Source organism: Arvicanthis niloticus, chromosome 2, assembly GCF_011762505.2.
Source record: "Arvicanthis niloticus isolate mArvNil1 chromosome 2, mArvNil1.pat.X, whole genome shotgun sequence".
NCBI lineage: Eukaryota > Metazoa > Chordata > Mammalia > Rodentia > Muridae > Arvicanthis > Arvicanthis niloticus.
The window spans coordinates 93,569,480-93,585,437 of record NC_047659.1 but is presented as its reverse complement, the minus strand read 5'-3'; the positions used below and the strand labels follow the sequence as shown (position 1 = coordinate 93,585,437).

The 15,958-nt window shown below is 44.6% G+C and overlaps 1 protein-coding gene across 2 annotated transcripts in view; it reads right to left on the bottom strand.

The window, feature by feature from the left end:
• The window catches only part of Sord (sorbitol dehydrogenase), a 32,246-nt gene extending 26,864 nt beyond the window's left edge, over window positions 1–5,382 (bottom strand). Inside the window, exon 1 of one of the 2 annotated variants that reach the window (XM_034496634.2) lies at window positions 4,879–5,382. In XM_034496634.2, coding sequence (XP_034352525.1) covers window positions 4,879–4,944 — 66 coding nt within the window. In that variant the 5' untranslated portion in view covers window positions 4,945–5,382. Of the gene's footprint in view, window positions 1–1,491; window positions 2,555–4,878 lie in introns of those variants that run through there. The other variant, XM_076929642.1, reaches the window with a different exon arrangement.
• Between the last annotated feature and the right edge of the window lie 10,576 nt (window positions 5,383–15,958).

Genomic DNA, 15,958 nt, shown 5'->3' with positions numbered 1-15,958 from the left:
GCTGCTCACTAACGGCTATCAAGATACTTGACTCTGTCAGGTGTTGACAACACCAACCAGGAAAAGGGACAGGATGCCTGGGACTATTTGCCCTGCCAGGTTGTCATGACAAGACCTTCCGTCTCATGCAAACCTTAACAGTGAAGTTTATGTTTTATTAGAGATGTAAGTTGTTTTTTAAAAACACTATCATCAAAGCAATTCTCTTTTCACTGTATCCTATTTATTCTCGCCTATGCATATGAACATACATGCCACATAAATGCAGGTGGACATGTGTCAAAGAACAATTTTCGGGGAGCCAGTGCTCTTTTCACCACCATATGGGTTCCAGATAGCAAACTCAACCTGTCAGGCATAGCAGCAAGCACCATCTTGCCAGTCCTTAAAGCAATTCTTTTGCCCCAGGAAATGTCACATTTCCTCAAAAAGCAAAAACTTAAAATATTCAGAAAACACTGTTATTTAAACTTTATACTGATGCATGCTTCTCTCTGCCCTTTATAATGAAACAATATTAACCCATCATTTTTAAATGACTGTTTTTTTCCTTTACCTTGTTGTCCACTCATAGCCAATGACAGTATAAAATAAACAAAAACCCAAACCACCGACTTGCTACCTCCTCCAGGGTGTTCAGCTGTCTGTCACAGCAGCTGATCTGTTCCCTGCCCACATGTTGAAACAAGCAAGGGCTGGTGTTCAGGAAGAAAGGAGATAGCATGCTCTCAGAGGATGGTCCACTAGTAACAGAACAAGATACTGGGAGGCACATGGAGACATTGCTAGCATTTTGTTTGTTGTAGATAGTCCAGCAAACATTAGTCTGTGGGCAGCTAGAAATGAAAATAAACTCGTTCTTTCATCCCAGAGTTTGAAGCACTGAACTAAAGTACCCAGCACGTGGTAGCAATGTCTTGATTCCTTCCCTTAGTGTCCTTACTAATCTAGCAAACTCTACATCATAAAATGTCTTAAAAATGCAAAAACTCACAAGCCACCCACTTGCCCCAAGCAGAGACTCTGTGCAGACAAGCAAAGTCACTGTTTCCTATTCCAGTTTCAAGAACCAGCAATTCATTGCCCATAGAAGAAAAGTTCTAGATTTCTCAAGATGGGCTAAAGAGGCGTAAAGTAGTTGAACTGCTGCAGTTGTAGTGTTCTGCCTGGCCCACATTCTAAGAATTTTGCCAAAACTGTACACACATTTGACAGTTTTGGCCTTTATCCCTCTCTTCCTGGTAAGATTGTTAAGAGGCTTTGGCCTCCTGCTTAACTCCAGTTTGCACAGACCAGTGGAGATACCTGGGACTCTTTGCTGGCCCTTTTATAAGCACAGTGCCGATGAAGCTCATACAACCCAAATTAATACTAAAGCCCCTCCTCTTCCTCCCCTCCTTTTCCCACCTTCTTCTTCCCCCCCCCCTCGTCTTCCCACCTCTTCCTCCTTTCCCTGTATATGGGCTTTAACCTAGAGATTCTACCACTGACCTTGAATTTACTTTGTCTTCCTGCCCTCAGTCTCTGGGATTACAGGCCTGGTGCTCCTCCTCTTCAAGCCAAGTTAATTATAGCAGGAGAGAGACTGTGCTGAGCCACCCAGCTACCAGCAGTGGAGGTGGGGCTGACCCCCTACTCCAGGCCCCTTGGTTTTGACTTTACTATTTCCTTTTCAAGAATACCCCCTCGTGTTTGCTGATAGGTGACTTGCCTCCTTGTACATCAGCTCACTCATTTATTTTTCCCTCTTAAGTCCCAACTTCTTTATTTAAAATAGAGAAATCTGAGCCAAAGCAGTGGTGGCACACACCATTAATTCCAGCACTCAGGAAGCAGAGGTCAGCAAATCTCTGTTTGTTCAAGGCCAGCCTGGTCTACAGAGGGAGTTCCAGGACAGCCAAGACTATACAAATCATGTTTCGAAAACACAAAAATTACATAACAAAAATAATAAACTGGAGAGATGACTCACTTAAGAGCACTGACTACTCTTCCAGAGGTCCCGAGTTCAATTACCAGCAACCATGTGGTGGCTCACAACCATCTGTAATGGGGTCTGATGCCCTCTTCTGTGTCTGAAGACAGTGTACTTATATGTACATAAAATAAATAAATCTCTTTTTAAAAAAATAAATCGGGGTCTTCCCCCCATAATGGGAAATCTACCAGCCTGTCCTAACATGTGTGCACACACACCAGTCTCCTAACCTGTATCTGCTCATTTACTAGTCCTTCCTAATATGCATGTGTAAGTGTCTACGCACAAACACATCCTCTCTCTCATTTATCACCCAGATTACAAAGACTCTTTCCTCAGTGTTGATACTAAGTATGAGAAGACTTCGATTACTGTAGTTGAGAAAAGGGAATCCTGTCTTCCAGGCAGCCAGAGGCCAGGCTGAGTCTTAGGTTTCCTTCCTGCTTGTTTCAGCAAAGTGGCTCAGGTCCTGTTTTTCTGGACTTATATGCCCTGGACAGTGGCCAGTTTCTGGCTTTACTGGTGGCTAGGAAGGCATCCCTGGGAAAGCCTGAGCTCTCCTACCCTTCAGAATCCTTTGGAATCCTGCTTTACATAGTAAGAATGGGTGTTTCTCCAGAGAATTCCAAAGAGTGTGAGCTTCTGAGGCAGGGATTTTTATCAGCAGACCCTGCCCCTAGTCTACTCAAGTGAAAGCTAAACCTCAGTTCCCCACCCATCCTCGTGGAAAGACCAAAAACTGGGGTTGAGTGGCATTACATTAAAAAAGGAAAACATGGGCTGGAGACACGGCTCAGTGGTTAAGAGCACTGACTGCTCTGTCAGAGTCCTGAGTTCAATTCCCAGCAACCACGTGGTGGCTCACAACCATCTGTAATGGGATCTGATGCCCTCTTCTAGTGTGTATCTGAAGACAGTTGCAGTGTACTCATATAAATAAAATAAATCTTTTTTTTTTAAAAAAAGGAAAACATGTCTTCTCCCTTTCCCATTTTATAATCCATAGCCAAGGTAGCCTATGACTTTCAAAAGCCACTACGACCTAATCGACCACACTCAGGCATGCTGGGTGTCACTGTGGTTCTCCTATGAGAGAACAGCTCCCCTCAACATGCCAGGGTTTGAGGTTAGTCCCACCACCCAAACGTGTAGTTACTGAATGTATCTGCCCTAAGGAAGCAAAGGGATAGAAGGTGGTGGTGGCAGGGAGAGCATCATGCCTGGGAAGTAGGAAAGCCAGGAGGCCTGTGTGAGATTGCAGGGGTCCCAGCAATAGCATGCTCTCCACTGGGAGCCCCATGACCTCACTTCAAGGGTTATTTACAGGCAAGCTGAGTCATCCAGTTTCCCTAAAGAGCAATTTTAAACCTTGGTACAGGACAGTGCTTTGATGGTTTTTTTCTTTATCTCTTTGGGATGCTTGGGATTAGGGTCTGTGGTCCTTCCTCAGAACACAGCAGGCATAGTCTCATGCAGTAAACATTAGTGACACACAGGACTAAGTTCAACATCACTCTTAAAAGCTATGTAGCGCCAGGCGGTGGTGGCACACGCCTTTAATCCCAGCACTTGGGAGGCAGAGGCAAGTGGATTTCTGAGTTCGAGGCTAGCAAGGTCTACAGAGTGAGTTCCAGGACAGCCAGGGCTACACAGAGAAACCCTGTCTCGAAAAACAAACAAACAAACAAACAAACAAACAAAAGCTATGTAGCAATACATCACTTTTCTGTCCCCATACCTGCCATCTATTGTAATAAACAATCATAGTGTCTCTTTAATTCAGGATGTTGGGTAGATGTTCCAAAGTGACTGAAAGAGCACTAGAAAGTGTCTCAATCTGAGCTCTTGTCTTGGCTCTGTTAACTAACCAAAACTACCATCTTGGGGAGTGTCAGCTTTAGGCAATGGTTCTTGGTTTGGAATCCACAGACAGGTGGATAAGTCTACAGGTGGAAGAGTTAAGGAACTCTGAAAAACCCGAGAAAATGCTTCCAAACTTATTCTGTTTGCATTCTGTGCAATGATAAACCAATGAGGACAGGCTATTAAACAGACAAGAACTGTTCATCTGAGTGAGTATCCCCTGGTACAGGTTATTTGAATGAGAAGGAGACAGACTCTGGGGAGCAGAGGAGATAGCTGGTACCCAATCCACATTCTGCATGTCCCACTGAGATGGACTTTGTCAAGGGAACTTTGGCATGACCACAGGGATGAGTCAGCAAATGTCTGAACTCTGGTTCAGGGAGCAGAACTAAGTTTAAAGCCAGAGACAGAGGTACACAGAATGCTCCAGGGAAGCGATCCAGACGTGGACTAACGGAGATAAGCAACGGGCTATACCGCCAGTTAAAGTGCATTAGCACTTACTGAATACTAGGTTCTCTCATGATGGTAATTCTGCTAGGAAATATCAGTTCCAAGCAAAGACAGGATTAAATAGAAACCTCACTGCTTTTAAATGCCACCTCGCCACCTTTTTCTGTCCTGCACTGTCTACCAGAGGAGATCTGGGTAGATCCTAATCCTAGAAGTCTTCCTCTGACCCTTCTGAAGAGCAATAAACAAGAGTATGAATTTGCAGCTTTCGGAGGAGGTGATGACTTGATTAGTTTTCAACGGCCTTAGGCACAGGTCACGTGCCTGGAACCAGTCTATGTTCCGGGAGCACGCGACCAGAACTCTCTCTAGAGATAGATAACGGCTACCCCACCCCCACCTCCCGGTAACCAGCTGAGATCTGGGTAAACCCAGGCAGCCAGAGGTGCTTGGCACGGGCCACCTGCCAGCCCTATAAGCAAAAGAACTTGGGAGTGGGTGCCACTGCTGAGCTTGCAAAAGGGGCGAAGTAGAGCTGGGTAGGTGGCTGCCTGAGTTCCCACATTTGCTCCCCTTTTTACCAGGCGAATGTCTCCAGGTCCATGCACCACCAGGGACAGGTTCTCGTCCTTAGCTGGAGCTGCCATGTCGTTTTCTTGCTTTGAGGTGTCGGCTGGACCCGGTGGGGAGCTGACGTTTCTGCTCGTCCAACCGCCAAGGGTCCGGAGTAAGGGGCAGGGGCGGAGCCGGGAGAAGGCACAGCTAGGGTCGGGGTGGGGCCGGCGCGCTTGACAGCCAGGAGGCGGGGTTACGCTGGGGGACGAGGGCGGGGGGGGGGGGTGAGACTTCACTCAGACTTGCAACCGCGAGTAAAGAAAGCAAATGGCCTACCAAGGCCATTGGGGGTTTGTGGCTGCAGAAGACCCGGCTAGCACCAAGATCCTCAAACAGCAAGTTTAGGTCTGAGGTGGAGCGCGGGTGTTTCGTGTTACTAACGGGAGCAGTGCTGCTATTGGCAGGACACCGTGAGCGCTCTGAAAAACTCGCTAAACTCTGCAGCCGCTTCAATCTCCTCAGCAACCGACAAAGGGGCCTGACACTCGCTGGAGTGAAAGAAGAAATGCATGTGTCACGTGGTCCTGATCCATCTGCATCGAGATGCTGTAGGGCGAATTTGCAAGCCTTTCTCTTTAAAGGCTTTCTAGCATTTCATTGGCAGCCGGATTTCTGCCCAGATCCCGCCTTTAGTGCCTCCCCAGTCAGGGCAAACAGGTTTGTACTTTAGCGATGGAGCTTGCTGCCCCGCTTTTTAGCTATCCATGCTGGGAGTTTCTTTTCCCTTCCCTTCCCTTCTTCTGAGTAGCCCTGGCTGCCCTGGAATTCGCTCTGTAAACCAAGCTGGCCTTGAACTCATGTACCTACTACTAATCTCCAGGGGATTCTCACCAGAGCACCCAACTCTTGATGTCTCCCTGTGAGGATGGAATGGGTTTTACTTTAGCAACATTCCCAGAATGCACTAGAGGACCCTCTGAGGCTAAGGTTTTATTTCTTGCCTAGAAGACAGTGAGATGTTTGGCACACCAGGGGAGCTTAATGGAGATGGATACCAAATAAGAAGGGGGAAGTGAGGAGGGATGGAGCAGGTAGACGTTTGGTGCAAGGCTTAATAACACAAGAAGATGTATTCTTTAAAAAACTGTCTTATGATTTTCTGTGTTTGAGTGTTTTGCCTGAATGTATGTATGTATGTGCACCGTGTGGGTGAATGTGTCCCTGGATGGATGCATGTATGTCACGGTGTGGGTGAATGTGTCCCTGGAGGATATAAGAGTGCATTGGACCTTCTGGATATGGAGTTACAGATGGTTGTGAGCTGCCCTTTGGCTGCTGGGAGTTAAACCCAGGTCCTCTGCAAGAGCAACAAGTGCTCTTAACTACTGAGCCATTCCTCCAGCTCCAGAATGGATTTTTTTTTTTAAGTAACAAATTTCTAATTACATTTCTCTCCTCCCCCCTTCACCCCCAAACTACAAACTGAGTATTAGAGTTAAGATTCAAAGTTGAGACAATTTTTAAAAATTTAAAAGAAGTCCTCAGGTCCTTGCAACACAGAAGGTAATCAATAGCAGCCACACCACGTGACTCTAGGACGCCTGCCCCACAGCCTGAGACCTGCCCCACAGCCTGAGACCTGCCCCACAACCCAACCCCTTCCTTCCCTTGGAACATTAACTTCGAGGTGCTTTTTTCAATTCATAAAGATCATATTATGCTAATTCTACCTCAGAAAACTCTGCAAGCTATTTGAGTTACAATGTCAGCTTTTAATAGCACAGTAAATTAGAGGGTCAATGATTTAAATCATTTTACGAGATGAGAAGGACGAGGAGAAAACCCTAAATCAATTTTCTAATTGTATTCCTAATTAAGAACAAAGGGACTTTCACTCACATCAGAAGAAACTGAGTCATGGGTATGGAATCTGCTCTCCAGCTACATACTAACATGTTCTGCTAGTTTCACGGACTCAGGCTTGTCTCTGTCTGGCTAGTGTTAACGTTACATAAGCAGCGGTGCGGTTGGTATTGGAAGGATCCCACAGTGTTCGGCACATGCCACTTCTCTCCACACCACTGCTTCTCAGGGTGCAGCCATGCCTCCTCCTGTTCAGTGGAGTCATTCCTCATAGTAACAGTTGTGCACCTCTGGGGAGTTGTCTTTCTAAATGTATTAGCAACGGTCCAGCATGTAGCACCAAGCAAATCCTTGGCATCTGAAATTGGCAGCCAGAATAAATCCCAAACTTGATCCCAAACCGAAATGTCATCTGTTCACTTTTCTTTGTCCTCATCATCCTCAGGAGGAGAGTCCTCCTTGTGGCTGGGATACCACTGAAGACTGCATTAACATTGTTAGAGGAACTTGGTCATCACCCCCATTGGCATTCATTCCCAGATCTTCCAATATGTGCTTCATAGTCATGGATTGTTTTTCCAATTTGTAAGTGGACTTCCAACCTCTATCAAAACTCTGTGATATGAGTAAAGGCACAGTGTTCGGAACTTTCGGAACAAAGGAGACAGCAGGCAAGAGGCCAACGTGAGGGAGGCGGCTACACAAGATCACTACGGAATGAAATTTTGTATAGAACTACTTACTAGGAGAGTTGGGTTCTTGCTTTGACACACCTCCCACAAGGCGTAGCTGTGCTTGGCTGGTTCTTCCAGCTTCCAGACCTCGTGTTACTTAGCTTGCAGACCTTAGCACACACCCACTGAACTAAAACCCAGCTTGGAGTTTCCTCGGTTTCCCAAGGATGTCATTCCAGTGGGTGAAGCTGAAGCTTTGGAATGGCTTGTGAACAGAGGGACACTTCAAGTAGAGAGTCCTTGACTTAAAATTATGAGAACAGAACAATCAGAGTGGAAACAAAGGTCACAACAAGGGAGATACAAGGACCATGCTTGGATGTGTCTTTTCTCAGGCAGTACCATTAGCTAGATGCTGCCTTGCAGAGTGTTGTCTGGGAAGGGTGTGATGTATACTGTATTGGTTAGTGGTCATGTGCTGTTTTAACTCACTAAGAAGCCAGTTCTGGAACCAGAGATGCCCTTGCACCACTTCAGACTCAAGACCCCTTCTGTGAGGATGGGTCAGTGTTCCTAACTCTGTAACAGGGAAGGAAGAGAACTGCAGAAAAGCTCAAGAGTGAAGACAGTAAACCATAGTAGTAAATAGACTACTGTTATTTATCCTGGTTTATAAAAGCCCCCACAATGGGCACACACAAAATAAAAAATTGAACCATGACATTGTATAAAACAAAACTAAAGGATTCTTCCTGGAACTAGCTTATCTTTGTAATCAAAGATAAGCAAGGGGAAGGGTCATAGAGCCCAGGTAACTAGGATGAAATGAAGCAAGAAGCTGAGCCTCAAGGAGCAGTTCCTGCCCCTCTGGCCTGGGTTCTGCTGCTTTGAAGGCCAAGAGATCTTCCTCACCTGACTTCATGAGCTGGAGAATCCAAATGGCCCAGGCCTCAAACTAGAATGGTCACTTAGGTTCTGGGCAGCAGGCATCCGCACATCCGATATGGAAACTTAAAGCCACCTCCTAACCATTCCATGACTGAAGCATAAAACACTCCAATTGGTGAGGTGCTGACTCAGCTGCTGAGCTGCTCTGAGTCTTCAGTGAAAGAGCCAAGTCCTAACTCATCTCCAGCTGAGGAGACTGAAACCACACCTTTTCTCAGCTCCACGCTACATTCCAACAATGGAAATAGACACCTGTGGTCAGTGTACAGTATGCTCTCTCCGATCCAGGCCGGTGTGCAGCACCAACGTGTCTGTGCCAACACCAAAGGAAAAAGTCCTGGTGTGGTTTAGACCAATGGTGTGGTTTAGACCAAAGGACTTCCATGTTGATTTCTCTATTTCTCTCCCTGGGTCGTCTTCCTGTTGCCCCTTTCCACACAAGGGGCTTTGCTCTGAATTTATCAAACAGCAAAGAAAACATTGTATAGGAAAGGAATTGCCTAAATAAATGATTTTACTAGTACTTACAAGGAAAGAATTTGCCAAAACCTACTGAATCCAAAACAGTATTCAAAACCACAAACAGATGTATCAACATGACAAGTATGGAATCCACTGAGCTCTGTATTTGTCAAGGTCAACCTAAAAATGGCTGCATTGTTTGAGGCAAAACAGAATTACATGGTGCATCACATAGTTGAGGAAGAAATGAGTAAGACCTGCCTAGCATGCAGACAGCCGATTAAATAACCCGCTAGCTTGTTTCAATCAGCTTACCTACTCACAAAGACATTTTACCTTTTCTTTTTGTGAGACAGGGTTTCTACAGCACCTGGATATTTTTACTTTTCAAAGCATACCCTAACATTGAGACAGCATGGATTTTAATTGTTTTTACATATATCAACGCAAAAAAAGTATCTCAGTCCTTGGAAATGTCTTTTTATATAATTTTACCCATTCTGGAAGTTGGAAATAGTGACTATTTACTTCCACTTAGGAAATGTTTACTTCTGGTTATGTTTTATGCTAAGGCTTTAGTGTGATTCACACGGGCTGTGTAGCTTACCTTTTTTACCTTTTATCTTTACCTTTATTTTTAAATGATTTGTTACTTATCTAACTATGTGAAAAATGTCTGACTTCCTCTTTAAAAATGTAAACTGCACATCTAACCTATTTGGTACTTTTTATGGAAAGAGTAAAAAGAATGTGTGAAAGGCTTCTGTAGATAGCATACCATGTGTCCCAGGCAAGCTTTGAACTCTCTATTCGGGAGAAGATAACCTTGATCAGAAGTTCAAGATCCTCTGCCTCAAACTCTCAAGTGCAAAGTCACACCCAGGGACTCGTGAATGTTGAGGCAGGCACTCCACCAACTGAGCCACATCAGCAACTCCCATGTGTAAAACATCTGATATTTAAGGCAGGTGTGGTAGTCCACACCTTTAGTCCCAGCACTCAGGAGGCAGAGGCAGGTGGATCTCTTTGAGTTGAAGAACACCCTGTTTCTACAAGGTGTGTTCTGGGACAGTCAGAGTGTTCTCTCTCTTTCTCTCTCTCTCTCTCTCTCTCTCTCTCCCCCCCCCCACCCATCTCTCTGTCTCTCATACACACACACATACACAGAGCTGTTACACAGAGAAACCCTCTCTCTCTCTCTCTCTCTCTCTCTCTCTCTCTCTCTCTCTCTCTCACACACACACACACACAAAATCAACTGATAATTAAATTTTAGACTTTCATAAACTTCAATCCTTATTTTCTCTGTACACCTAGAAGTTATGAGTTACATTTGGTTTTACAAAAAAAAAAAAATACAACTTTTAAAAAGAAAAAGGGAAAAGAACAAAACACAAAACCAAACCAGAATAGAACGGAATGAAATCTTAACGTCCCAGCTGACCATGTTCTAGAGAACAGTGTCCTTTTCTTTTTCCCCTTGCTTGGGCTGGAATCCTGGTTCCAGTCAGCAGACTACTCAGGCAGCAAGAATGGTTATGGCCTTATTTGATGATGACTGATTTGATTGTCCATTTAGGAGATAAGCTTCTGGGCAGATGGTGTGAGGAGATATGGGTTGATGGAAGCAGCAAGACCTACCCTAAATATGAGCAGCAACATTCCACAAGCTAGGATCCAGAACCAGAAAGCTGAACGCCAGCATCCATCCCTCTATGCTTCCAGACTGTGCGTTACATGATCAGCCACCTCACACTCCTATCACAATATCCTCTCCACTAATAATGAGCTGTATCCTTAACTCGTAGGACCAAATAGACCCTCCCTTCCTGCACTGGCAGCAGGTATAACGCAACAACAAAAGTAACAAATGCAGAAACCCACTTACAGTTTTTCCAGGGGTGGCCATGCTTCTAGGGACAGCCATGTTTTTAAGCAGTGTTGCTTAGGCCACACAAGATTAGAAGAACAACTTAAATGGGTTCTAATTTTCACAAAAACTAGAGAACAAAGAAAAAGGAGGAAAACAGGGACATTTAAGAATGCCAACAAGTGAACCTCTGTTTGGGTGTCTGGGGTTTGGAATTATATGAGGCCGGGTGTCACTCCCTGAGTGATCCTCAACTCAGCTTCCAGAGAGCTGAGTCCAGGGGTGGGGCACCAAGCCCAGGTCTAAACCTCCATCTTAAAGTCAGGGGCTGGGGGAAGGGGGATGTAGGGCCTTAAAAAAAGATGTTATCGAATTTAAATGAGGTATGACCTCACTATACAAGTTGTAAACAGGGCCAGAGGTAACAATGTCGAGGAAGCAGTTTTTGCAGGCATTCTGCTGAATAGCCCATAAAATGCTGACTTTGCCTTTACTGACGGCCAGTTTGCCTCAGTGTCCTCAGGCCCCTCCCTGTGTTACCTCCCCAACCACCAAAGCACCATGAGACACGTCTTCTGCTGAACAGAGCTAGAACACATTGTTGATAGATTTCTACTGTGGGCATCTAAGTGGAATTTAGAAATTAAATCACAGAATCCTCTAGGGTCACATATGTAGCAGAAGGGGGACAAGCTCATCACAACTACTAGAGTCTGGATTTAGGATTATACAGTGTGCTGACAAGAGAAGCCTGCACAGGCTTGGTGTTCCCAAGGTTAGCGCATCTGTAAAACCCGAATTTCTGGCTTTCTCACCAGCTTATCAACTTTCTCATTTATCCAAAGCTAGTTGTTTATAACAACAAAAAAAGGGAGAAACACATGAACATGAACATTTCTTACACACCTTCAAAATAAGGTTACTGTTGAAAGTTAAACTAGTAAAATCCATATGCGCTGGATGAGGTAACACAGGCTACCCTGAGGAAGTATTAACGTATTTCCAGCAAACAAACCCAAAGCAAGGCCTGGAATGAGTTAGGAAAGACACTGAGAAAGCAGGGATTTGGGTCTGGAACTACCCAGAGGATGAAGGCACTAGGTGGCAGAGGGGCCACTGGGAGAGAGGGGCACAGGTGAAAAGGACATAAGGTCACTGCTGGGTGCCAGCTGAGGATGATGGCCTGGACATGTATAAATTGTGTAAGTGGCAATGGAGTAAAGGGGACAGATATAAGGTTTGTTTCAAACATAGATTTCATAAGACATTCATTTATGGGAGTCAAAGATGAGTTGGTAGAACAATTTACTTTAAAATTTCTAATAGGTCAAACAGGGAGGATGAAAATGTTGTTACCTGATACAGGCGAGGCTGTGGGGAAATGGAGCAGATTCAGGAGAAAGGTCATTCTTGTCATTTTGACTAAGTCAGTTTGAAATGCCCATGAGACAGACATGCAGGTGAGGGGAGAAGGTAATGTAAGGACAGGCTTGGTAGAAGAGTCTGGAAAAATGTAGGCTTGAAGGTCTTGCTTGACTAAGTTTGTAAGCAATGGTGTACACACTGTGTTTATATCAAAAGAGAGAGTGAAACAACCCAAAGATTTATACAGTAGAGAGGGAGAGAGAGGGAGAGAGACAGAGAGGGAGAGGGGGTGGGGGAGAGGGGGAGAGGGAGGGAGAGGGAGGGAGAGAGATCCTTATGTCACTGTATATGTGCCCTTGAGGAGAGAGTGTGAAATTTACACACACACACCACTTATTTCCTGGCTCAGAAAGAAGTTTGCTCTGTTACAGATTCTTCCAAGGTGTGGGTTCAATCACATGAGGCCCAAGTCAACAGGACTACCTAATTTTTGCCTAGAACCTTCAGGACCATTTGTCAAAATAAATCTTTTCTCTTTATAAGTTAATTGCCACAGGTATTCCATAATTGTTTGATGGATGACAAATGGAAGGAGGCAGTTCATGATTTTGAAGAGAATTTAAACATTTAATAAATGCCTGTGATATATCAGGTGTAAACTAGGAATATAATGAATAAGACTTTACAGCGGGGAAGCCATCACTCATACCTTTACAGGGGCTATGTTATAAATAGCCCTACAGTGCGCTCTCTTTATGATTCGTGAGGCCAAAGATAAGAGCTCTTACATACAAGTGCATAGTGGTGTCTTGGGCAGCAGAGGCAGGTTTGGCCTATATAGGGAGTCCCAGGTAAGCAAGAACACATAGTGAGACTGTGTGTGTGTGTGTGATGTGTGTGTGATGTGTGTGTGTGTGTGTGTGTGTGTGTGTGTGTGTGTGTGTGAGTCTATATGTCTGTGTATATATAGAGAGAACTCTTATTTAAAAATTAGGTATTAGAGAAAGCCCAGTTAGCCTAGAATTCAGCCGTTTCCTCTTCATATCTATAACTATCTGTTCTAGAAAAGATTTACCTTGTTTATAAACTAGTAAAGCAGAGAACAGAGGGTGTACACATGTGCTACAAGAAGAAAGAGAAGAAGGGAAAGACAAATTTATTCACAAGAATGCCAAAAAGGTGCCGGGCAGTGGTGGCACACACCTTTAATCCCAGCATTTGGGAGGCAGAGGCAGGCGGATTTCTGAGTTCAAGGCCAGCCTGGTCTACAAAGTGAGTTTCAGGACAGCCAGAGATACACAGAGAAACCCTGTCTCAAAAAAACAAAAACAAAATTAAAAAAAAAAAAAAACAAGAATGCAAAAAAGCGAATGGACCATATCACAGAACACGCCACATGTTATATCACAAAGCTGAGGGGCACAGAGGCAGGCCAGCAAATGGAACCTGTGGTGAGAATTCTGGAATTTTGATTTTTTTAAAAATCAAAGAAATATAAGAGTATGTTTTTGTTTTAATCCCAGATGTGGGTTTTGGGGCTGCTTCAGATCGTCCACAGCAGCTGACTATATGATTTGCCTCATGCTCTGGCAGGGGTATGATTTTGCAAGCTGCAGATAGTTTCTGTGATTGTGTGGCATTTGGAATTCTGGGGACTTTTCAGAGGGTATATTAATGCTAGCTAGGGCCCTTGGTGTGGGTTGGGGTGGGTTGTTTGTTTCTTGTTGGTTGCAGTTTAAGTAGTTGTGCACAAAGAAGAAACAACAAGAAGGAATTAAAGATACTGATGGCAAAGATCACACCTGCTCCAAGGAACTCGATGGCCCTAACCAGCAGAAGCCGTCTAATGATAGAGATAACCCCTTTCCCTCTATCCATGTTTCTTTCTTATCTAGTGTTAGGGGGTTGGAAGGATAGAAGAAAAAAAAAAGATAGAGAAGAGTGGAAGAAGAACCACAAAGACAGGCTGTAAGTGGTGCCCAGACATGGGGCTAGGCAGAATGGGAAATCTGATTTGAAATCTGATTTCAAATGCAGTAGAGAAAATAGCAGGGGACAAAGAGATAATATTTTTTTTTCAAGATGCCAGCAAAAAATTGATTGTGGCTGCTACCTCTGAAGTATCCCCCACTTTATACTCACAGGGAATTTTCTGGTTTTCTTCTTCCTATACTCTTCTCAAAAATGGTTGGAAGAACAGTTGTACAACTGGGAAAAACTGCAGTGAAGTAGAGAGTCCCAAGAACAAAAATGGCTGAAATGGGGAACAAAGGCTTCACTCTGCTCTCTCTTTTCTGAAGGCCTGTAGAGTTGGCTGTGCAACTGGAAAAATTGTGGGTGGAAGTAGAAGCGTTTGGGAGGCAAGGCACATTGGAAAAGGAGGACAAAAGGGTTCAGTCCCAGGGACTGAGCAAGAAGGGGAAGGAAACTGTGTCAGAGAGCAGAGAAAGGCTGGAGGTAGGAGGACAATCTGATGAAACAACCCATTTCAGTAGAAAGGGTTAATCCTGAACCAACCACCACCAGAGTGTGAGGAGGGGTGGCCTGAGCTTGCAGTATCACCATCAGCTTTCCCACTTGTCTTACAGCACACGCCTGCTAATGGTGTGGAACAAGGTTATAATGAGATCTGATGGTGACCTATAGAAATGATAGATCTAAGGCATTTTAAAGAGGCCATGATTTCATATGGGATGCATTCACCTTATGTGAAACAAATTCTTAATCACTGAGCTACTGAAAATAGAATTATTCCACAAAATAGGAAAAGATTGGTGACAGCTGTACTAGAGGCTGTCAGCAGATGCAATGCTGGAGGGAAGAAGCTGCGGATGTTAAACAGTAAAATAGGGCTGGTGAGATGGCACAGCAGTTAAGAGCACCGACTGCTCTTCAGGAGGCCATGAGTTCAAATCCCAACAACCACATGGTGGCTCACAATCATCTGTAATGAGATCTGATAACCTTATATGTGTGTCTGAAGACAGCTACAGTGTACTTTCAGCTGGAGTGGGGGTGGTGGGGGTGGTGGTGGTGGGGGTGGAGCTGGAGCAAGAGAGGGAAGTATTTTTAAAAGAAAAATAGAGTGAAGAGAATGAATTAGTAAAAGGCCAGTTACTAGGTAAAGAGAGGTACTCTTAAGAGCTTGGGCAAAGTTGGGGGGGTGTTGGGGGCCGACTTTTAGCAGAAAGTGGCTATCAGCTTTGCAGCCATCTTGAGCCATATACCCTGACATGAGATTTAAATTACAATAGCCTACAACAGCTGAGAACACTCCGATAATCTTGGTTTAGATACCTTGAGATTAAAGGTGTGTGAGATTAAAGGTGTGTGACTTAATAGTATACTTAGAAGTATAGAGATCAGAGTTAGAGACAAGACCTAAGGGCATGATTAAAGGTGTAACTTAGAGGCGTGGCTTAGAAGTCAGACTATAAAAGACAGAACCAGAGATCAGAGAATATAGACGGAGATCAGAGAATACAGGGGATCATCAGAGACGAATCTCAGACATTAGGTAAAATCTGGCCTCACCCTCGCTCTTGCTGAAACCCAACCTGCAGACCGGAGCAGCAGCGTGGGCCGGGATACAGTGGCCGCCCAAACATGGGTCGGCCCGGGCCTCAACATTTTGCCTGGGCTGCAACATTTATTTTGGCCGCCCCAACGTGGGGCTAGTGTGGACCCCAACATTATTTTGGCGCCCAACGTGGGGCTAGTTCGGTTCCCAAGGGGGGGGGATCCACCTCCTTTACAAAGATTATACCAAGCTCTAGAGAAGACTTCACTGATCTTTTACAAGGATTATAACAACACAGCCATAAATTGATAGGAACATTGGCATATGACAATGTGAATACCGAATGTAAAAGGCTATTAGACCATTGAAGGTGGGAGCAGCACCTATGGATGAATGAATAGGGA